At 37.4% G+C, this 22,077-nt stretch overlaps 2 protein-coding genes across 2 annotated transcripts; one reads left to right on the top strand and one right to left on the bottom strand.

The window, feature by feature from the left end:
* Nucleotides 1–1,334: 1,334 nt before the first annotated feature.
* Nucleotides 1,335–2,270, bottom strand: LOC130836914 (olfactory receptor 7A17-like). The gene has a single exon (XM_057709570.1). The coding sequence runs from the start codon at nt 2,265–2,267 to the stop codon at nt 1,335–1,337; it is 933 nt and encodes a 310-aa protein (XP_057565553.1). The 5' UTR covers nt 2,268–2,270.
* A 12,795-nt stretch (nt 2,271–15,065) lies between these two features.
* LOC130836304 (olfactory receptor 7A10-like) lies at nt 15,066–16,055 on the top strand. Its single transcript, XM_057708364.1, has one exon. The coding sequence runs from the start codon at nt 15,066–15,068 to the stop codon at nt 16,053–16,055; it is 990 nt and encodes a 329-aa protein (XP_057564347.1).
* The last annotated feature ends 6,022 nt before the right edge of the window (nt 16,056–22,077 follow it).

The following is a 22,077-nucleotide window of genomic DNA, read 5'->3' as shown; positions in this document are numbered from 1 at the left end:
ATGATCATCTGTGACACAAAGATTGTATTAGGTCAATGTATTCCAATTTGACTTTCTATGCAGACTTCACTGGGAGGTATATATTTAATAATCAGTTTTAGCCAGTCACTATATAGAAATCAAGGCGAGTAATCAAATACAACCAGGAGAGCAGTTATAAGCCACAGTAGCATGTTTGCAGTGTAAGTATCTGGCATTAAGATTTTGATTGCATTGTAAGAGCCAGAAATTCAGCTTTTGATTTCTGAGACATCCATTTCAATGTCACCATGTTGAATAAACATATCGCCAGCTGTATGCACAGCTACTAGAGAAGCATCCAGGCCACCAATGCCCACAAAGTCATCTTTTTAGAAAGTCCTGAGTAAATGGATAACTGAACACCTGAGTAAACTTGCTTTTCTCTCCCTGGCCCTGCCCTATTTCCATCTTATGTTTTACATTCACCAATAAAGAGTGACCTAGAAAAATCCTGGCCACCCCACCAGAGAACCCAATAAAGGCAGAGCCCCCAATTAGTGTTCTTTCTCTCTCTACCTACCTACCTACCTAAGGTATATGTGCATGACCGTTGGGCATGCTCTGTACTCCCCAGGATTTGTGAATATTAAATTTGTTTTTTTAAGCTCCCCAATACATAGATTTATTATAATTGCAGGGCATCCTGCAATCATGATAAAAGCCACAAAGGCCCACCCAGCCACATCATAGACTTGGTCAGGAAAATGTCTGTGTGGCCATTTGGGTGCCTCAGACACTCATAGCCAAGAGCATCACTACAAATAGGCTGAAACTTAAGCAGAGCAAGTTAATGTCTAAAAAGTGATGAATAGAAGTTAAAATAGTAATAAACAAAATGATGGACTGAAGTTAAATCTGTAGCCTCATATTTTCCTCTACAATGAAATTACATAAATGGCTTTGGTTTATTTGTTTGTTTTTCCCATGTGAGTAATACTACTCATGATTATTCTTTCAGGAAGACAAGGGGAAACTACATGGTATGACATATGTCATTTGAGTAGAAATAATTTTTAAGAAATTTATTTCCCATGTAAGACATCGAAATTTTCAAATATTCCTGATCCAGGCAGGGAAAATTTTGGGAATGTCTGAATGTATTCTATGTATGGACATAGGGAAAACCTGTATATATAAGAGCAGAAACTTAACAAAGAGAGTGACAAATTGTATAGAAGAGTTGAATACAAACAAATGGAAATTCCAGGAAATATATAGAAGGAGCAAGTTTTCTACTTCAGTGATCTGATCAAAGAATAGCAATTTTCAGCTCTGAGTTATAGGCACTTCATAAGCCCCAGGACAACTGGATCTTATATAAATGCCATCTCATTGATTCTTTTCAGAGCCCTCCTTATGTCTTTGTTCCTCAGGCTGTAGATGAAGGGGTTCAGCATGGGCGTGACCACAGTGTACATCACTGAGGCAATTGCACTTGACTGTGAGCTGTGGGTAACAGCAGAGCTAAGGTAAACTACTAAGCATGTACAATAAAATAAGAAGACAACTGAGAGGTGAGATGCACAGGTGGAAAATGCTTTATACTTCCCCTGAGCTGACGGGATTCCTCTAATGGAAGAAATTATCTTAGAATATGAGTAAAGAATTCCTGTAAGGGAAACACCACCTAGCAACCCAGCTGCAAAATTCATCACCATGTCATTAAGGAATGTATCAGAACAGGCAAGTTGAACCACCTGATTAATTTCACAGAAAAAGTGGGGGACTTCCAAGTCTCTACAGAAGGTCAGCCACAGCACCATTAAGCTTTGTAACAAGGAATTCAGTGCACTCATCATCCAGGACACCAGAACCAGCAGTCCACAGAGCTGGGGGTTCATGATGATTGTGTATTTCAGGGGGTGGCAGATGGCCAAGAAACGGTCATAGGCCATCACAGCAAGAAGAAAGTTGTCCAATCCAACAAACAATAGAAAAAAGTATATCTGGGTGATGCAGCCTTCATAGGTTATAACTTTGTTCTCTGCCTGTATATTTATCAGCATCTTCGGGATGGTGGTAGAGGTGAAATTGATGTCTACAAAGGACAGGTTGGAGAGGAAGAAGTACATGGGGGTGTGGAGATAGGAGTCTAGGCTGACAGCCAGGATGATGAGCAGGTTTCCAAACACAGTGATCAGGTACATGCAGAGGAAAAGCCCAAATACGAGGGGCTGCAGTTCTGGTTTCTTTGATAATCCCAGAAGAATAAATTCTGAAATTCGTGTATCATTCTCTGGTTTCATGTGGTGAATTTGACTGCCAGGAAACACAATATAATATGAATAATTTTCTCAAAAATTGGCATCGCAAACAGTTGAAATTCTACAATTTATATTTTTCACTCAAAAAATCAATATTGATACTTTTGTATGGAATTTCCATTTCAAGGGATCCCCTCTGCTATCTCTGAATAGGAATGCCTAGTCCACATACAGCTTTTCCCCCTAGTAGTCATGTATTTACATATTCAATGAGAAATTCAGAGTGCATCGTACAGAGTAAGGATATTTTGATTTTCTTTTTCAGCTCTGTGTTTGTGTGTGTGTTTGTGTGTTGGCATGTTCAAACATATATTTTTTGCTTGCCTGTGCACACATGCTAGATCACACGTAAAATTCCTGCTTTTCTCTGGGACACATTCCAAAATATTTCTAATTAATTGTAGTAACTGCAAGAATAGTCTTTAAAAAGACAAGTTCCCGCTGAGGGAAAAGAAGTATGAATAAAGAGCTCAACAGAACAGGCAGTTTGCAGAGAGAACAGGCAGTAGAGTGTTCAGGCTCAAGGGACCACAACCTCTTTCTCCATTAAAATGTGAAATCCAGTTGGGCAGCGACCTCACTTACTTTATTCACTCTGTTCTTTTATAAATTTGCGCATATATAAAAGTAAACAAAGTTTTAGAAACTGAAAGTTATAAAATAAAAAGTATAGCATAGGGAATAAAACCAGGCTAAATATAGTGTATTCAAAACAACTTGGTTAAGCAAAATTGGATGAAATATTAAGATGAATACTTGAAGGAAAAATGTAAAATAACAACAGTCCCATTAACATAGGTTTTAAATATAAATGAAATGGGCAAAAACTGAAAGCAAAAAATATAAAATATAATTTAAAAAATATGGGCAGTTGTAACTAAAATTATAATTCCAACCTATATAAATATATATGGGTTTAAACATGATTATGAGAAAAATATAAGCGAACTTCAGTTGAGCCCAAAGCATGTGTTCCACAAGAGGGCAGCAAATGATGAATTTTTTTAATTTTTTATTTATTTTTGCTGGGACATCATTTTTAAATTTTTTTATTGAGGTGACATTGATTTACAACGTTGTGTTAGTTTCAGGTGTACAGCAAAGTGAATCTGTTCTACAAATACATATAGCCAATCTTTTTTTAGATTCCTTTAAAATAGATCTAATCACTAAAGACAAAAAATAGTAAGAAAAAAACTGTGAAATCTGATGGCAATGCATGTGAAAGGTGGTTTATTACTACTATGGATGAAGAAGTTTCTATGTTTAAAATACAATGAGAGGGAGGACAAAATATGACCAACTGACAGATTTGACCAAAGTTTATAAACTCTCCCATACCCCAACAAATATATTATACATACATACATAAATATTTAAATGTCAAATAGAAAACCTCTTTGAAAACATTGAAACTCCTTGTTTGAAAGGATAAAAAATACAAATAAAGAGAGACTTGGATAGAGAATCCAGATTAGGGGAAGCGGTTGCAAGTTAGAGCAGTTTTGGGTGACATGGTGCCACAGAAATGGTGCCTTACACACATGCGTGGGGGAGGGGAAGAGTGGGGAGAGAAGCTGCATATTGCTGTAAAAAAGAAGACGTATTAAGGCACTAAAAATACATCTCATTCTCCCCTTCCACATGTTGGAGTGCAGTTCCAGGACTTTTCTTTGAGAGCTGGAGATGAAATAAATTATAAACTATGAAAGAAATGATAAAAAAAAAACAGAAAAAATAGAAACACACAAATGCCACAATATAAAGCAAGGAACATGCAAAGACAATTTGCAGTAGGGAAAGTACATGGCTAATAAACACCAAAATATATTTGGCCTCCCAGGTAATAAAACAATTGCAAAGTTAAGCCCTTTACCATATTCCTGTTTGCATATTAGATGGAATTTTATGAAGTGATTACTCAATGTGAGAGAATATACTGTGAAATGTGTGTCTCAAGAACTGTAGTTACAAGGCAATAGCTGTGTCCATTGATTTCATCTTCCTAATAAATGCAAAACATATATATATCCCATTTTGAAGTGAAAAGTAACTAAATATCATCACTTCAAGGTAAACCCCTCCTCACCTAATATTCTATTTTTCTACTCCCCTAAACTGCAAATCTCCTTGGAAATGTGCAGATTTTACTGACACCAATCACTATGCTTCTCATTTTTGAGTCTCATTCAATTAAATTTTCATTCCCAGACTTAACTGTCAACAACAATCCTTGAATTTCTTAGTCCAGTAGACATTTCTCTATTTAAATAAATTGATTCTGAACTAATTAGTCAATAAAGTAAACAAACATGGAGATCTCTTAGCTCTATGCCAGCCGTTTAGGTCTTCAGGTCACCTCAGGTAAATATGCTTGGGTTTCATGCTCTCTGACCTTTTCCTGCTGAGTCTGCTGGGATCTTGTACTCAACTGGATGGTAAGTCTGAGAGATAGATTTCTGTGTGGAAGTGAAAATTTTTCCCTGGCTGGTTGGTGACAGAAATCGAAGCTCTGTCTTCAAACAATAGATCAGGAGGGAGTGAAGCAGGGCCAGATTTAAGATTCCGAATGCAAAAAACCACGTCTTCTCCAGCTCAAGAACGTGCTCAGACATTGCAGCAGTAGAGATATTTACAGCTCTGTATATTCACCGTATCTGCTCACTACATCTGCTCATTAACACATCTTCCATTATTACTCCAACCTCAGAGCACATTCCCCCATGGGAAATTGTTTGGATAAAACTGGAAATTTTTCCTGCTGATTTGCTGTTCCCAAGAGATGAGGTTAGAAGTCAGGTGTACCTAATTCTCATTACTATTCCGTGAACTCTTCTGGCTTTCAGAGGTCTAACATTTAAACTTTTCACAACCCTGAGTCAAAGTTTCCTCCAAGTTTAAGGCTAAGGGAACTGTCTTGACTAGTTCGCTTGGGTCTCAAAAGTACTGACTACAAGAAATTTACTATTTCTTCGTCTCCAATAAGTTAGTGAGCTGTGTTATTTTGTTACAAAACCATAGGTAAAATAATCTTTGGCTTCATAATGCTTCTGACACATCATTTAGGAGTTTCATGTTTTTACTACAAGTGAAGAGCTGGTATTTTGTCCTTTATTTATAAAAGATTTGGTAATTATAATAGATTAAATACACTGTGGGCTGGGCTTAGAATCTTACATATATATATTTTTTTTCTCATTTATTTCTTGCAAAAGTCCATCCTATGAGGACTGTTCAATTATGAGCCGCCTTCTAAATTTACAGAATTAAGTTATTGGCCAAAAGTCATGAACTGAGTAAGGTGTGTGCTTTGATTAGAACACAATATTTCTAGTTTTCTTGCTTTAGACAAATGGTTTTCAATCAGAGATGATTTTGCCTCCAGACAGCACTTGGCAATACCTGGAGACATTTTTGATTGTCATATCTGGGGAAGTGCTACTGGCATGTAGTAAGTTGATGCCTGCAATGTAGTCTCGCAAACTACAAAGCACAGGACAGCCCCCACCACAAGGAAGTATCCAGTACAATTACCAGTAGTGGTGCTACTGAGAAACACTATTCAAACAAGCAGTTCTCCAACACCAATGTGTATGTGAATCGCTAGGGCCTCTTATTTAAATACAGATTCTGATTTGACAGGACTAGGGTGGCCCAGAAATTCTGCCTTTGTAACAAACTCCCAGATGTTACTGATGTTGCAGGTCCTGTTCTGTGGACTACTCAATGAGTGTTCAGACTGTGTTCCAGTGTTAGAGTCAGGTGTAGGGATCAGTAGTTTAACTTTTTCTCCATTAAGAATCTTCCTTCCTGCCTCAGGTCTGATATAAGGTGATCAAATGTTGGACTCAGTCATTCAGCTTCTGCATACACACATTTACATGTGCTTCCTGAGTATCTTTTTTCTTGACAGGAAATGAAACTTTTGAGCCTTTGTTTCCTTTTCTATAAACTGAGCAAATTCCACCTAAGGAGTTGTGTGAGATGTTGATAATATTGTAGAGCTCATGGGAAATTACCTGGTATAGAGGAGATGCAGATCCAAAAGCAACTATGATAAATATATCTGAGCTCCACATTTACTAAGCTCTTTGGGACTCCAGAGGTAAGAAGTGATTCTTGGGATAAGAAGTGATTCCAGGATTACATGATGATGGGAGACAGTGAGTTGTGATCTTGAAGATCTCCTCCCAGGGCCCCATGCAGGTAGTAGAGTGCTATTCTATGCTTTGTTCTATGCAGGGACATAAACTCTGACCCCATCTGCGCTGGCTCTGTATAGCTTCAGTAAGAATTTTTAGACTCTTTTAAGGTTTTTATTTTGATCTACTCAGAATGTGTATAAAGCTCCTATTTCTTGGTGAATCAGTTTCCAATGATTCTTCTCATCTTCCTTTGTTGCAAGTCTATAACATAGAATTCATAAGCATTTAATGTCAAAAGGCATATGAAATGCTTGTTCCCTTGTTTCTGCCCCAAGTTGAATTTGTCTTACTCTACAATTTTTGATTCACTCCCTCATTCTGTTAGGAAATCTTATATATTCTACCCATTGCTTTGAGCCCTGAATGTGTTTCACATGGGGGAAGTGCAGGTCTCTACTGTTCAACTCTGAACATGGGCATGTTACATACTTGGGCGGATAGAATGAGGGCAGATGAGACATGTTCAATGCCTAAAGAGAAGCAGTAAGAGGCTTTGGGACAGTCCACCCTTTCTATTACTATTCCCCTCTATCAGGAGAATAGGCACCTCTCACATAGGAGCTGTTCCACTGATATGTTTCCTGAATGAAGATGTACATGTATCCCATAGCAATTGGGTCAGAGCCATAGACACCTTGCAGTATGCCTCTAATATGAGAGTAAATAAAGTTTTGTTATTTGAAAGTACTGTGATTTGGAAAGTTTCTTCTTACCACAACAAATCTGTCTACTGCACCCCTTTCCATGATGTTTAGTATTAATTAATATTTATGTACCAGCTAAATGGACACTGTAGGATACAGACTTGTTCAAGTACATATTTTCAGATGAAGTGCATATGAGGATAAAATCTCCAGAATAAAAATTAAATCCTGAGACTTTTAAGATATTTAAAAATATAAACATGGATACTCTTACCTATTCTCCACTGTTTTTACTCATAGAATGATAATAAGATAACTATACCCATACCTTTTTTTCTGAGCTCAAATTGTTCTTGATTTTCTTTCCAAAATTCAGGAAACCAAATAGATTTGGGTACCGAGGAGTTACTTGTACTATATCTTCTATTAGACATTAAGGAATTCCTCATATTCTCTCCCTCTCTCTGTCTCTCTCTCTCTCTCTCTGTCTCTCTCTCTCTCTCACTCTCCAAACAGAGGAGAGGTATCTAGTTTATCCTTGCTTTCAGATGACTATAGTACAAACCTACAGTAATCAAAACATTGTGGTACTGGTACAAAAACAGACACATAGATCAACAGAACAGAACAGAGAGCCTAAAAATAAACCCACAAAATTTTGGTCATTTAATCTATGCCAGAGTCAAGAGTATACAATGGAGAAAAGAAAATCTCTTCAATAAGTGATACTGGGAGAACTGAAGAGCTACCTGCAAAAGAATGAAATTAGAACATTTTCTAACACCATGTACAAAAATAAACTCAAAATGGTTTAAGACCCAAATATAAGACAGCAAAGCACAAATAGAACTCATAGGAGAAAACTTAGAATATGTTTGATATAAATTGTAGCAGTATTTTTTCCATCTCTCTCCTAATAAATAAAAATAAATAAATAGGACCTAATCAAATTTAAACACTTTTGCAGGGCAAGGGAAACCATCAACAAAATGAAAACAACAGCCTACTGAGTGGGAGAAAATATCTGCAAATGATGTAACCGATAAGGGGTTAATACCCAAAATATATAAACAGTTCATACAATTCAACGTCAAAAAACAAAAACAAACCAGCAAACAAACAACAAAAACAAGTAGCCAGATTAAAAAATAGGCAGAAGACCTAAATCAACTTTTTTTCCAAAAAATACATACAGCTGGCCAATGGACACATGAAAAGGTGCTCAACATCATTAATTATCAGAGAAATGCAAATCAAAACCAACATGAAATGTCACCTCACACTTGTCAGAAAAGCTATCATCAAAAAGGCCACAAATATCATACATTGGCAAGGACTTGGAGAAAAGGGATCTCTTGTACACTGTTGGTGGTAGTGTAAATTGGTGATGCCGTTGTGGAAAATAGCATGGAGTTTCCTCAAGAAACTAAAAATAGAATGACCATATGATCCAACAATTCCAATAACTACCATGTGATCCAACAATTCCATCAAATATATATATCTGAATAAAATAAAAACATTACTTCTAAAATGTATACACACGCCAATCTTCAGAGCAGCATTATTTATAATAGCCAAGATAAACAACCTAAGTATTCATCAACAGATTAATGGATAAATACAATGTGATTTTATATATGATATAAATGTATCATAATATATTTAATACATATAAAATGTGATTATATATAATATATAAATATCACAGTGCCTTTATCCAATACATAGTTTGCATGTATACATGTATACATATGTATAATATGGTATAGTACTTGGCTATAAAAAAATTTTGCCATTTACAAAACATGGGTGATTTTGAGGGGCATAATGCTTAGTAAAATATGTCAGAGAAAGAGAAATACTGTATGATATCAGTTGTAAGTGGGATCTATAAAATAAAATAAAGAACATAGCAAAAAGAGAAATGGATTCACAGATACACAGAATGAACTAGTGGTTAACACTGGGTGAGGAAATTGGGGAGAGAGTTGCAGAAGGTGAACTACTGAGTCCAACATTTTACCACCTATTGTCAGTCCTGAGTTGGGCAGGAGGATGCTTGGTGGAGAAGTCTTTAAAATACCTGCACTTTAGTCTTACACTGGACCATAGCCTTGGTACTCAAGAATGGACTACAGAACAACCTGCAGAATCAATACCAACTTGGAAAGAATTACCAGTGCAGAATCTCTTGGCCCATCTTAGACTTGAGAATCAGAATTGTGTCTGAACAAGATCCCCAAGTGACGCTTATACATGTTGATGTTGGAGAATTTCTGGCCTCAAACTGCTAGGCAGCAGGCACACCTCCCCAGCTGTGAAAACTAAATTTTTCTCCAGACAATGTCAGCTGTCTGCTGGAGGCAAATCACCCGAGTTGAGACACACTGGCCAAGAGCATGAGAACTGGAAACATCATGAGGAGGTTCTAATCAAGGCCAACATTTTTCTCAGTTCATAACTTATGCAGATCATTTAACCCTTCTGAACTTTAATTTCACAAATATAAAATGTTTCATAATGGCACTGACCACACAGAATGGAGTTTTGAAAAAATAATATGCCACTCCAAATAAAATTCTAATCTCAGTGCATAAAAAGATCTAACTATATTTTATAATAAACATATGTATTTAAAGAGAAGGAGTAAATAACAGATCTAAATTAGAGTTACAAGCATCAGTCTCCTAACTGCTTTTTGATTTGTCAAGCATCACATAAAGCCAAGGATTATATATGGTTTTGTTGCAAAAACACACCTGTCTCTTTTGTTGAAATTGGGTTACCAATGTTCTGGAGATATCAGATGTTGATTTCTAAAAAAGGACAATACTGTGGAAGTCCATGTAACCTAGCAAGACAGGTTACTTAGTTGCAGATAGGAGAAAATATTAACTCAAGTTTAGGATAAATTGCAAGGAGGTTAGACCTCTGGAATGCAAGCTATTTTGTAAGGAAATGTAATACAAACTGGATTAACCTGACTTCTAACCTGGTCTTCTGGGAACAGACTAGGCAGGAAAAATTTCGTGTCTATCCAGACCAGTGTCCCACAGGGAAGTGATGTGTTCAGGGATGGGGATAACAATGGAAACAATACCTAATGAGCAGACATGGGGAGCTGTAAATATCTCCACTGCTGCAGTCCCTCAGCCTGTGCAACCTTGAGCTGAACAGGACATGGTGGTTGTTTTTGGAATCATACATCTGGTTGGGGAACAATATTATCTTCGCTATTTCCTTCTGACCTGCCTGGGAACATAGCTTCAGCCTTCATCATCAAGCATCCACAAAGGAACTCGGATGTCTACACAGAGACTTTCCTCTCATAGACCCCATCCAGGTGAGCCTGAGAGTTCAACAGGTACTTCAGGAAATGTTTGTTGAGAACGGAAATGAAAACGTTTATCTGAGGTCACCTCTGAGCCTCATCAGTGTCGCCAGACTAAAATATTTGCCGTGTTGTTGTGCTAGGTTTACTAATCAACTTATGATTCATTTGTTTAATATGCTATAAACAGAAGTGTCTGTTGCACTCAGCAACACAAGGGTCATTGGTGACAATTATGTGATGGGAACGGGAGTCCAATGGATAAAACTGAGGAAGGAATTGGAAGCATACAGTGGTTCCAGTAAAATTACTATGTATTAGAGGAGATTTGTAGTTAAGGGGAGTAGGAAAATAATGTACTAGATTTCTAGGTATGTGCATTGAAGTACATGTATTTTTCAACTTTTTAAGATGAGGTGCATTTGAGCAGTTTCTGTATTTATTAGAAAGACCCAAACTCATGGATGTAGATACTACCTCGCAACACTGTTCTTGAAACATGGATTTGACAGTATCTTCTCACACATTGGGTATTCACATGAAAAATTGTATTTAATGTGAAAAATAGATAACAAATTTTACTTTATAATTCTTCATTAGGAAGAGGTGGGAAAGCAATGGAGACATTTGAGAGGTAGAAGAAAAGAATTCAGCCAAATGTCATCAATGATAATCATTCACACTGTAAGCATGAAAGAATGATACTATGCTTTTTATATACATTGACTAAGTTTTGTCTACCAACTTAGGATAGATATGACTATTCCAATATTTTGAGTAAGGGTATTAACATTTAGAATGGATCTGTAGTCTCACTAACTTCAAACAGCTATTATGTCATAGATTTGAGATTCAAACAGTGGTTTTCTGATTTAAGAGTTTTTAATTTAAAATCATTTATAAAGTCTGTTACCATTTATGTTTTAAAATTCTCATCTCCTCTAAGAGTTTTATAGTGGCAGGCCTTACATTTAGGTCTTTGAACCGTTTTGAGTTTATTTTCATGTATGGTGCTAGGGAATGTTCTAAATTCATTCTTTTACAAGTAGCTGTCCAGTTTTCCCAGCACCATTTATTGAAGATGCTGTCTTTTCTGCATTGTATATTCTTGCCTCCTTTGTAAAAGATAAGATGAGCAAATGTACATGGGTTTAACTCTTGGCTTTCTATCCTGTTCTATTGATCTATAGTTCTGTTTTTGTGCCAGTACCACACTGTCTTGATTACTGTAGCTTTGTAGTTTAGACTGAAGTCAGGGAGCTTGATTCCTCCAGCTTCGTTTTTTCTTCTCAAGAGTGCTTTGGCTATACAGGGTCTGTTGTGTTTCCATATAAATTGTGTAATTTTTTGTTCTAGCTCTGTGAAAAATTCCATTGGTAATTTGATAGGGATTGCATTGAATCTGTAGATTGTTTTGGGTGGTATAGTCATTTTCATACTGTTGATTCTTCCAATCCAAGAACATGGTATATGTCTCCATCTGTTTATGTCATCTTTGATTTCTTTCATCAGTGTCATATAATTTTCTGTATACAGTGATTTTGTCTCCTTAGGTAGGTTTATTCCTGGATATTTTATACTTTTTGTTGCAATGGTAAATGGGAGTGTTTCCTTAATTTCTCTTTATGCTTTTTTATTGTTGGTGTAAATATAAGGCCTGACACTATAAAACTTTTAGGGGAAAACATAGGCAGGACACTCTGATATAAATGACAGGAAGATATTTCTTGAACTACCTCCTAGAGTAAAGGAAATAAAAATAAAATAAACAAATGGAACCTAATGAAATTTAAAAGCTCTTGCACAGAAAAAGAAACCATAAATATGGCAAAAAGACAACTCTCAGAGTGGGAGAAAATATTTGCCAACTGACAAAAGCCTAAGCTTCAAAATATATAAGCAGCTTATGCATCTCAATATCAAGAAAACAAACAATCCAATCCAAAAATGGGTGGAAGACCTAAACAGACATTTCTCTAAAGAAGACATGCAGGTGGTCAACAGACACATGAAAACATGCTCAACATCACTAATCATTGGAGAAATGCAAATCAAAACTAGAATGAGGTATCATTTCATCCTGGTCAGCTTGGCCATCATCAAAAAATCTAGGAATGATAAATGCTGGAGAGGTGTGTGGAGAAAAGGGAACCCTCATGCACTGTTGGTGGGAATGTAAATTGATACAGCCACTATGGAAAACAGTATGGAGGGTCCATAAAAAACTAAAAGAATGCCAATATGACCCAGCAATCCCACTACTGGGCATATACCCTGAGAGAACCATAATTCAAAAAGATATATGTAACACAATGTTCAGTGTAGCATTATTTACAATAGTCAGGACATGGAAGCAACCTAAGTGCCCATCAACAGATGAATAGATAAAGAAGATGTGGCACATATATACAATGGAATATTACTTAGCAATAAAAATGAATGAAAGTGAGTTATTTGTAGTGAGATGGATGGACCTATAGTCTGTCATACAGAGTGAAGTAAGTCAGAAAGAGGACAAATTCCGTACACTAACACATAAAGAATCTAAAAAAATGGTATTGATGAACTCAGTGGTAGAGGAAGGATACAGACGCAGAGGTAGAGAACATACTTGAGGACATGGGGAGGTGCGGAAGGAGAAGCTGGAAACAGTAGTATTGACATTTATATACTACCAAAGGTAAAATAGATGGCTAGTGGGAAGCAACTGCCTAACACAGGGAGATCAACTCAATGATTGTTTATGACCTAGGGGGTGTGATAGCGAGGGTGGAAGGGATACTCAGGAGGGAGGCGCAAGAGGGAGGGGATATGGGGGTATATGTATAAACACAGCTGATTCACTTTGTTGAACAGCAGAAACTGGCACAACTGTGTAGAGCTATTATACTCCAATAAAGATTAAAAAAAAAAAATACAAAAAAAAAAAAAAAAGAATACAGAATCCTCATCTCATCTATTGTTGCACATTGTCTGTTTTCTGCTGTAAATTGGGGGTTAATTCCTTCGTTCATTTTTCTAGTGCAAAGGCCAATCAATAAGATATCTTGGCCTCCTAAAGATAAGATTCCTTTCTACATTCATAAATTGCGTTAGGCTGCATTATTAGGTATCCTGGCATCAAAAGGATATAATGGGTGGGAATGCTACCAGATCTAAAGAAGCTTTATCCTCATCGCAATCTCTCAGGGGACACCTGAGCTTATTAGATCTTATCTTGTAGATTAAGGGGTTCAGCATGGGCGTGACCATTGTGTACATCACTGAGGTCATCAGACTTATCCAAGAGGATGAAATGCCTACAGAACTGAGGTATGCATACCCCAAGGCCAGTGCCCTAGAACAAGGAAACCACCAAAAGGTTATACCCACAGGCATACCTTGTTTTCCTCCACATGTCCTTTTCTGTCTTCTCTTTCTGTTTTTAGAAATCTGTTTAAATTTTTCTTTTAATACAGGGCACAAAATGGTCCTGTTAAATGGAGCTCCATGTCCTTCTGAGGCTTGCCGACTAGAATTTGGGTACTCTTTCCACATTCTCTGGGGCAAAGTTAATATGATGTTTGATAACTTCTCTCCATTACTCCTTTTGTAATTATTCTGGCTGGAAGTAAGAAGAGCCAGGGAGTAACAAGCCCAGGGAGTCATAATGTGCTGTACCTGGTGTGTGTGTGTGTGTGTGTGTGTGTGTGTGTGTGTGTGTGTGTGTCTGTGTGTGTGTGTGTGTGTGTGTGTGTGTGTGTGTGTGGTGTGGGAGATGAGCAGTTTTCCGGGCAGTGGTACATAAGTTTAACTACTCCAAAATGTGACCGTTAAAACACAGACACAACAATGGTAACCAGCAGATGGAAATAGGAGGGGATCCATTTCAATTCACAGGAATCATTTGAAACATGAAAGTTTAGTCACATGTTTAATCATTTAAATGTGAAAGTAACAACATGTGGATGAAGGACTCCCTGTGTTTTGAAGTTTCATCTGTAGCGGGGAGGCAACCTCTTCCCTCAATAATCTCTGACACCATCTCTCCTCACTCTCCCTCTTGCTGTTTCCCCCCTTCCCTCTGGCTTCCTTTTGAGTCTTGAATATTTGAAAGAAGTGCCATCCTAAGGGCTTTTGTGGTTACTTTTCCCCAAAAGGGCACACGTGGCTCCTAAATAACCTAGTGTGTCTACTTTGTTTTCCTTCAAATCTCTGTGCAAATTTCTCCTTGTTTGCAGATCTTGTTTCTTTCATAACACCTATTACCTTAAGACATGAATTATCGTGTTTTTTTTTATTTGTTAAATCATATTCTTTCTTCATCATTGGATTGTAGGGAGTTTTCTTCTCAGCATCTCACACATTTACCCTAGAAGATGGTCTGTACTCAACATGAAGTCCTAAAATACATGAAAGGATTTTGCTTTAAAACTGTACAATCTTGACCTCTTGGGGAAAAGGGTGAGTGTTGAACAGGAATCTCTAATCACATATGTCACAGTAGATCTCTTAACGATGATTAAATATTGTAACTCATAGTATTTCACTGTTAATGCCTACATGTGTAGAAATTAACCATGTTATTATTTAATTTGCTGGTAGTGATCACCAACACATGGTACCAGGCAATGATACAGGAATTTTACAATTTATTCTGCTGGGATTTTCAGAGGAACCAGAACTGCAGACCCTCATATTTGGGGTTTTCCTCTCCATGTACCTGATCACAGTGTTTGGAAACCTGCTCATCATGTTAGCTGTCAGCTCAGACTCCTACCTCCACACACCTATGTACTTTTTCCTCTCCAACCTGTCCTTTGTAGACATCTGTCTCACCTCCACCACCATCCCAAAGATGCTGTGGAACATCCAGACTCACAGCAATAGTATCACCTATGAAGGCTGCATCATGCAGATGTATTTTTTCTTATTATTTGGAGAATTGGACATCTTCCTCCTGACAATGATGGCCTATGACCGGTTTGTGGCCATCTGCCACCCCCTGCATTACACAGTCATCATGAATACCCAGCTCTGTGGACTACTGGTTGTGGTATCTTATATTATGAGTTTCCTGTATTCCTTGTTACAAAGTTTACTGGTGACGCAGCTGATCTTCTGTCCAGGCATGGAAATACCCCACTTTTTCTGTGAATTCAAAGAGGTTATCCAACTTGCCTGTTCTGACACTTTTCTTAATAACACTATGATGTATTTTGCAGTTGGGCTCTTTGGTGGTGGTCCATTCACTGGGATATGTTACTCATACTCTAAGATTATTTCCACCATACGAAGAACCTCATCAGCTCAGGGGAAGTATAAAGCATTTTCCACCTGTGCATCACATCTCTCTGTTGTCTCCTTATTTTATTGTACAGGCATAGGAGTGTACCTTAGCTCTGCTGCTACTTACAGCTCACGCTCAAGTGCAATAGCCTCCATGATGTACACTGTGGTCACACCCATGCTGAATCCCTTCATCTACAGTCTCAGGAATAAAGACATAAAGAGGGCTCTTAGAAAATTCTTTGGGATGGTGGCTATAAAAGGGCCAATTGTCCTGAGACTGAAGAAGTGGCAGTTATTGCTGGGATTAAAACATTAGAGTCAGATATTGTGATTCTTGACCAGATTGTGGAAAGAACACTTGCTCCTTATAGTTATTGCCTCATCTTTCCATTTCTTTCATTTCAACTTCTCCATAAAATTTAAGTAACTAATTTGATTAATGAGTCTAATATATAGACGGTTTTCCATTTTTTCTAAGTTTCTACTTTCCTTAAGTTTTTCCAAAACTTGGATGAAAAATATTTGGAAATTTTTATTTATTTCATGGGAAAAATTTGTTTCCTTAAATGACATCTATCTTTCCAAGTAAGTTTTTCTTTTCTTCTTTTCTTCTTTTTTCATAAAGAATTGCCATAAGTTGCATTACTCACACAGAAAAACTACACTTGGCAGCTAAAATAACTTACATAATTCAATTGCAGAGTAAAATCTGAAATCAGTGTTTTAACTTTGACTTTCCTTTTTTATACATCATTACCTTCTTTATTCCTCCTGATAATATCAACTTTATTAATGGTATGGAGTTTTTATAACTGATCTCCTGGTATTATACACTTATTCAGCCTGTGTCCCCAATATCTACCATAGTTACATATAAAAAATGATCATAAAATATGTATCTCCCAGTAGAATCTATATTGAAAGGTAAATGAATAAATAGATGGACCTAAAATGGTCCTATTGTCAGAGATGAACTTTCGTATGTGGTAGCAAATTTTTAAACCTCACATTTCATTGCTGTGTAAAAAATGTCTTTCCATCTGTACATCTATTAATTGAGGTATGGAAGATTGGTGTCCATATGAGAGGGGATTTGTGCATTGGAGTGAATGATGATTGGTGTGTTTTATTTTGTTTTTTTTTTATTTTTTAGGATCGTTCCTTTTTGGCTTAAAAAATTCCTATTCTGCCTACAATTATGACTCCTCTATTGCTTTGAACAAAGGACTCACATGAAAAACATTGCATTGAATATGCAAAAAAGGATATGCCAAGGAATATTTCTTTGCAATTATTTAATTACCTGGGAAGCTAAGTTTAGTTTTGATTTTGTTAGCCATTTAGATCCCTTAGGCAATTGTCTTTGTATGTACTTTGATTTTGTGTACCAGGATCTGTGTTGTTATTGGTTTGACTGCATTGTTTCAAAAAATATGCTTTTTATCACCAAGCTTGCTGTATACCATTTAATTATTTTATGTACATACACACACATATACGGGGTTATGCAAGAGTTCATAACTCACGTGTGGTCAAAGCTGTCGGTCACGGTGTGCTCCCCTCATTGCTTTTAAACATTGAAAGTTCTATGTCCCTAGCAGTAAAGAATAGATTTGTATGCATATTGCTATTTTATTTAACAACCAATCTGCATTATCTCAACTGCTCTATGTTTTGTGAATACATGTCCTTTGAAAAGTAGCAATCATTTCTCAGGTTGTAGAACACATTATTTCATATTCAACAAAATTCCCATATCTTTTTAAGGGGCATGATTGAGTCAGTTTATATATAGGATGAAATTGTAACTTCAGATAATGCTTCCTCTACTGTATATTGAAAATGATATTTCCCTATTCTTTTACTTCCTATATTCCTCTCCTTTTATTTTCACAATTTTGTCCATTTCATCTTGAATCACATGCTGGTATGACTATTGATATTATGTACATTTTCATTGAGATGTTAGTGTGAGATATTTATTCAATTTGTTCAATCCAGCTGTTTCAATGTATTATTATTAAAGTAGTTTTACTTTCCCAACCATTCTTTTTATTTCATGGATCCTCATTTTCTCAGCATTTGTTGCTATATAAATGCACACCTTTGTGAAAACACAGAAGTGAACAAAGCGGGTGAGGTCCCTGCTCATTTGGATACTACATTATAAAGGAGAAAGGAAAGAGCAATGAAGTAAATGCTTGTGTGACATAAGGAAGACAGGGAAACATCCTATAAAGAAAGGGGTAGATTCTTATGGAATACAGAAGAGTTTATGGAGGGTGGTCTGGGGAGGTCATTGCATGTTTGATGGGGAAGAGAACCAGGACTGGTGCCCATTAGATTTGTCAGAGAAGAGATCAAAGTCCAAGCCCCGAGAATAAGAAAGGAAGAAGAGCACAAAGAAAAGTGAGAGAAGGGCCAGGCTCACCCACTACTGGGACATACAGAAGCAAGTGTGGTCTTACAAACATGGAATAGGAAGGGGAATAGACGTTAGATCAGGGGTCTGAGGTGGGCACCATGATGAAGCAAGTGGAGCGGCCAGTGTGGTCCCCTGTGTCTGAGGTCCCTTCAGCACCACTGGCTGCCTTTCCCTCTGCAACCTGGCTCTTCTGATGGGCTCTTCACTCATGTTGCATTTCCCTCGTCAGCAGAAACTGGCCTTCTTTTAACACAAATTTTTCCTTTACTGAAGTGGATTCAAAACTTTTTGACTGTGCCCCGCAGTAAATATGCCTTTTACATAGGGACCAACCACGTGTGCACTTGCAAACACACAGCTACACATATGGACACACACATGCAACGGAACAAAGAGAAAAACCACCCGTAATTACCATTCATATACGAACAGGAAGGAACTATGCTAAACTTTTTACCTATATTGACTACATCTATCAACCAGCTTAGGCAGTTGAAGATCACAATGCCCATTATTTGTGTGAAAATATTAACATTTGGAACAGATTGGCTGCCTCGCCAAATGTTTTCAAGGTGCTGATTTTGTTACATCCAGGATTCAAAATCCAGTTATTACTGATTTCAGAATTTTGCATGTAACATCATTCAGAAGACCTTTAACGTTTCATTTTTTAAATTCCCACTATTTCCACACATTGTGTATTTATTTTTGTAAATTGTGAATTTATTTCTTATGCTCATCTTTCTAGTGAATACTCATTTATTAACATGTTTTGAGCTTGTAAATACAAGACTCCTTTCTCTTTGGGATAAATTGTTTTTCTGCTTTATTAGTTGTTGTAGAAATCAAGGAGGAATATCTGGGGTTGGAATGCTGCCAGAATCAATGAAGCTTCCTCTTCTTTACACTCTTTCGGGGACTGCCTGAGCTAATTAGACCTTTTCTTTCCAACCTATACCCATTTCTTTCTTTTATTTCTATGTAGATAACTGATTTTGTATACTTATTCAAATGCAGAACAGAACATGGTCATACTAAAATGGAGCATTAAGTTCACATGTCCAGGGGAGGCTCACAGCTGTAATTTGGACACTAGTTCTTTGTTCTTTGGGGTAATGGTAATTTGATGTTGAAGGCTTGATTTGTATAATGTCTATGCTAATTATGGTGCCTCAGCGTGAGAAGACCCTGGTGGTAACATACTCCCAAAAGGTCACAATGTGTTCTATGATGTGTGTGGGTGTGTGTGTTTTGTGGGTGACGAGCAGTTCTGAGAGCTGGATGCTTGACCGCATATATTCTAGCGTTACCCATAAGAGACCAATGACAGAATGGTAAACAAACATGAAGATAAGGAGGGGAACCAGGGCTAGTCACAAGATGCCTTGAAATCAAAATTAATAAAGTACAAGGAACAGAGTGTGAACAAGGGACTCTGTATCTTGAAGCCTCAGCTTTAGCAAGGAGGCCACCTCTTTCCTCAACACTCTCTGACACCATCTCTCATCACTCTCCCTCTTGCTCATTGCTCACCACCCTGACTCCATTTTGAGACTTGAACATCGGAAAAAAGCACCATCCTTGGGGCCTTTCTCATTTTCCTGCTGAGAACACACTTTCCCAGATAACCTCTTGTTTCCCATCCAGGTTTCCTTGAGGCCTCTGTTCAAATGTCCCATAGACTGAAGATGTTCCATGAAATCCCAGTAAAAATAACACGTCCACACACTCTCTTTTATAAATGCTTTTTGCTACATAGTATTGTAATTGTAGCATGTTACTGATGCCTACCATCTTGAAATTTTAACATGTTATTTTAAAATTGTCATTCCTAGCCATCACCATCACATGGAATCAGGCAATGGTTCCCAGATTTCCAATTTCTTCACCTGGGATTATCAAATGAACCAGAATTGCAGCCCCTCATATTTGGACTTTTCCTCTCCTTGGACCTGATCGCTGTGTTCAGAAACCTGCTCAACATCCTGGCTGTTAGCTCAGACTCTTGTCTCCACACATCCATGTACTTCTTCCTCTCCAACCTGTCCTTTGTAGACATCTGTTTCATTTCCACCCCCATCCCAATCATGCTGGTGAATACACACACACAGAGCAATGTTATAACCTATGCAGGTTGCATCACCGAAATATATTTTTCCACATTCTTTGCAGGTTAGGACAACTTTCTTCTGGCTGTGATAGCCTATGACTGCTTCTTGGCCATATGTCGCCCCCTGCACCACAATGTCATCATATACCCCTGGCTCTGTGGCCTGCTGGTGCTGCTGTCCTGGATCTTGGGTGTCTTCAATTCATTGTGGGGAAGCTTAGTGGTGGTGTGATTGTCCTTCTGTACGGACTTGCACATCCCCCACATTTTCTGGGATCTCAATCAGATGGTCAATCTTGCCTGTTCTGATCCTTCTCTTAATGACATCTTGTATTTTTCTACTGGACTGCTGGCTGGTGGTCCCCTAACTGGTATCCTTTACTTTTACTCTAAGATAGTTTCCTCCATAGATAGAATGTCATCAGCTCAGGCGAAGTATAAAGCATTTTCCACCTGTGCATCTCACGTCTTAGTTGTCTCCCTGTTTCATTGTTTGGGCCTAAGAGTGTACCTTATCTCTGCTGCTACCCACAGCTCACACTCAAGTGCAATAGCCTCGGTAATGTACAGTTTTGTCACACTCATCTTGAACCCCTTCATCTCAGTCTGAGGAATAAAGACATAGAAGGGCTCTGAGGAGACTCTATGGGATAACAGGTATAAAGTGAACCTCTGTCCTAGAGGTGGAGAAGTGCCTTTGATTCCCAGACTCAAAGCCTTGGAACAAGAAACTGTGATTTTTGGATCAGTGCAGAATAGATTTTGCTCCCATTTATTTTCTGGGATTTTTATTTCTTTGAATGCAACTCTTCTATACAATTCCAGTAACTCACTTTATTAAGCTTTCTGCTTTGATATATAGGCAGTGTTCCTTTTGGTCCATTTTCATGCATTCCATTCCCAAATTGTTGCTCAACCTTGGATCAGAACTATTTGGACATTTCCATATCTTTAATGTAAAAACTGGGATATCTTAAAAATTACTTATCCGCAAATGAAATATAGCATGCTACTTAATTTTCACTAGTGTTCCTTGAAGAATAATTGTGAATTGTCTTACTCATATAAATAAAAGTATCCTTGGTATCTAAAACCATGTATGTAACTTCCTTGCAGGGGGAAATATGAAACCTCATTTTTCACTTTGGGATTGTCATTCTGTTTTGCATCACTACCGGAACTGCTCTTCCTGATAACGTGGACTGTATCATATCCCCTTTCAGCATCAGCCTATTGATAGTAATGCTATAGGCTAGGAAGCCTGGACCATTTGCCAGGTACCATAATGCATGTGATTCAGATTTGATCCAATACTTTGGCTTAACTAACCCTTGTTTTGTAGTGCTTGTAGCTTGTTCTTTTTGTTGTTTTCACTGCAATGTAATTGAGATGATATTAAGTTAGTTTCAGGTGTACAACAGTAATCATTTGATATTTGTATATATCACAAACGAATCACCACAATAAATCCAGTTAGCATTCATCAACTGCCATATTTACACTTTTCTTTCACATGATGGAAATTTTCAAGATTCCCTCTCCTGGCTACATGAAAATATAAGATAAAGTTTTATTAAGTATAGTCCCCATGCTGTACATTACATTTCCATGACATGCACATTTTATAGCTGAAATTTGAAGCTTTTGACACCACTCACCCATGTTGCCCACTCCCCACCTCCTGGCTCAGGAACCATCAATCTCTTCTCTACCTTCATATGCTTGCTTTTGTTTCTGTTTTATTTTTTATTTTTATTCTTGAGATTCCACTTAAAAGTGAGATCACATGGTTTTTACCTTTTT

Source organism: Hippopotamus amphibius, chromosome 15, assembly GCF_030028045.1.
Source record: "Hippopotamus amphibius kiboko isolate mHipAmp2 chromosome 15, mHipAmp2.hap2, whole genome shotgun sequence".
Lineage (NCBI taxonomy): Eukaryota > Metazoa > Chordata > Mammalia > Artiodactyla > Hippopotamidae > Hippopotamus > Hippopotamus amphibius.
The sequence above is the reverse complement of the archived record's forward strand: the minus strand, read 5'-3'. Positions and strand labels throughout refer to the sequence as shown.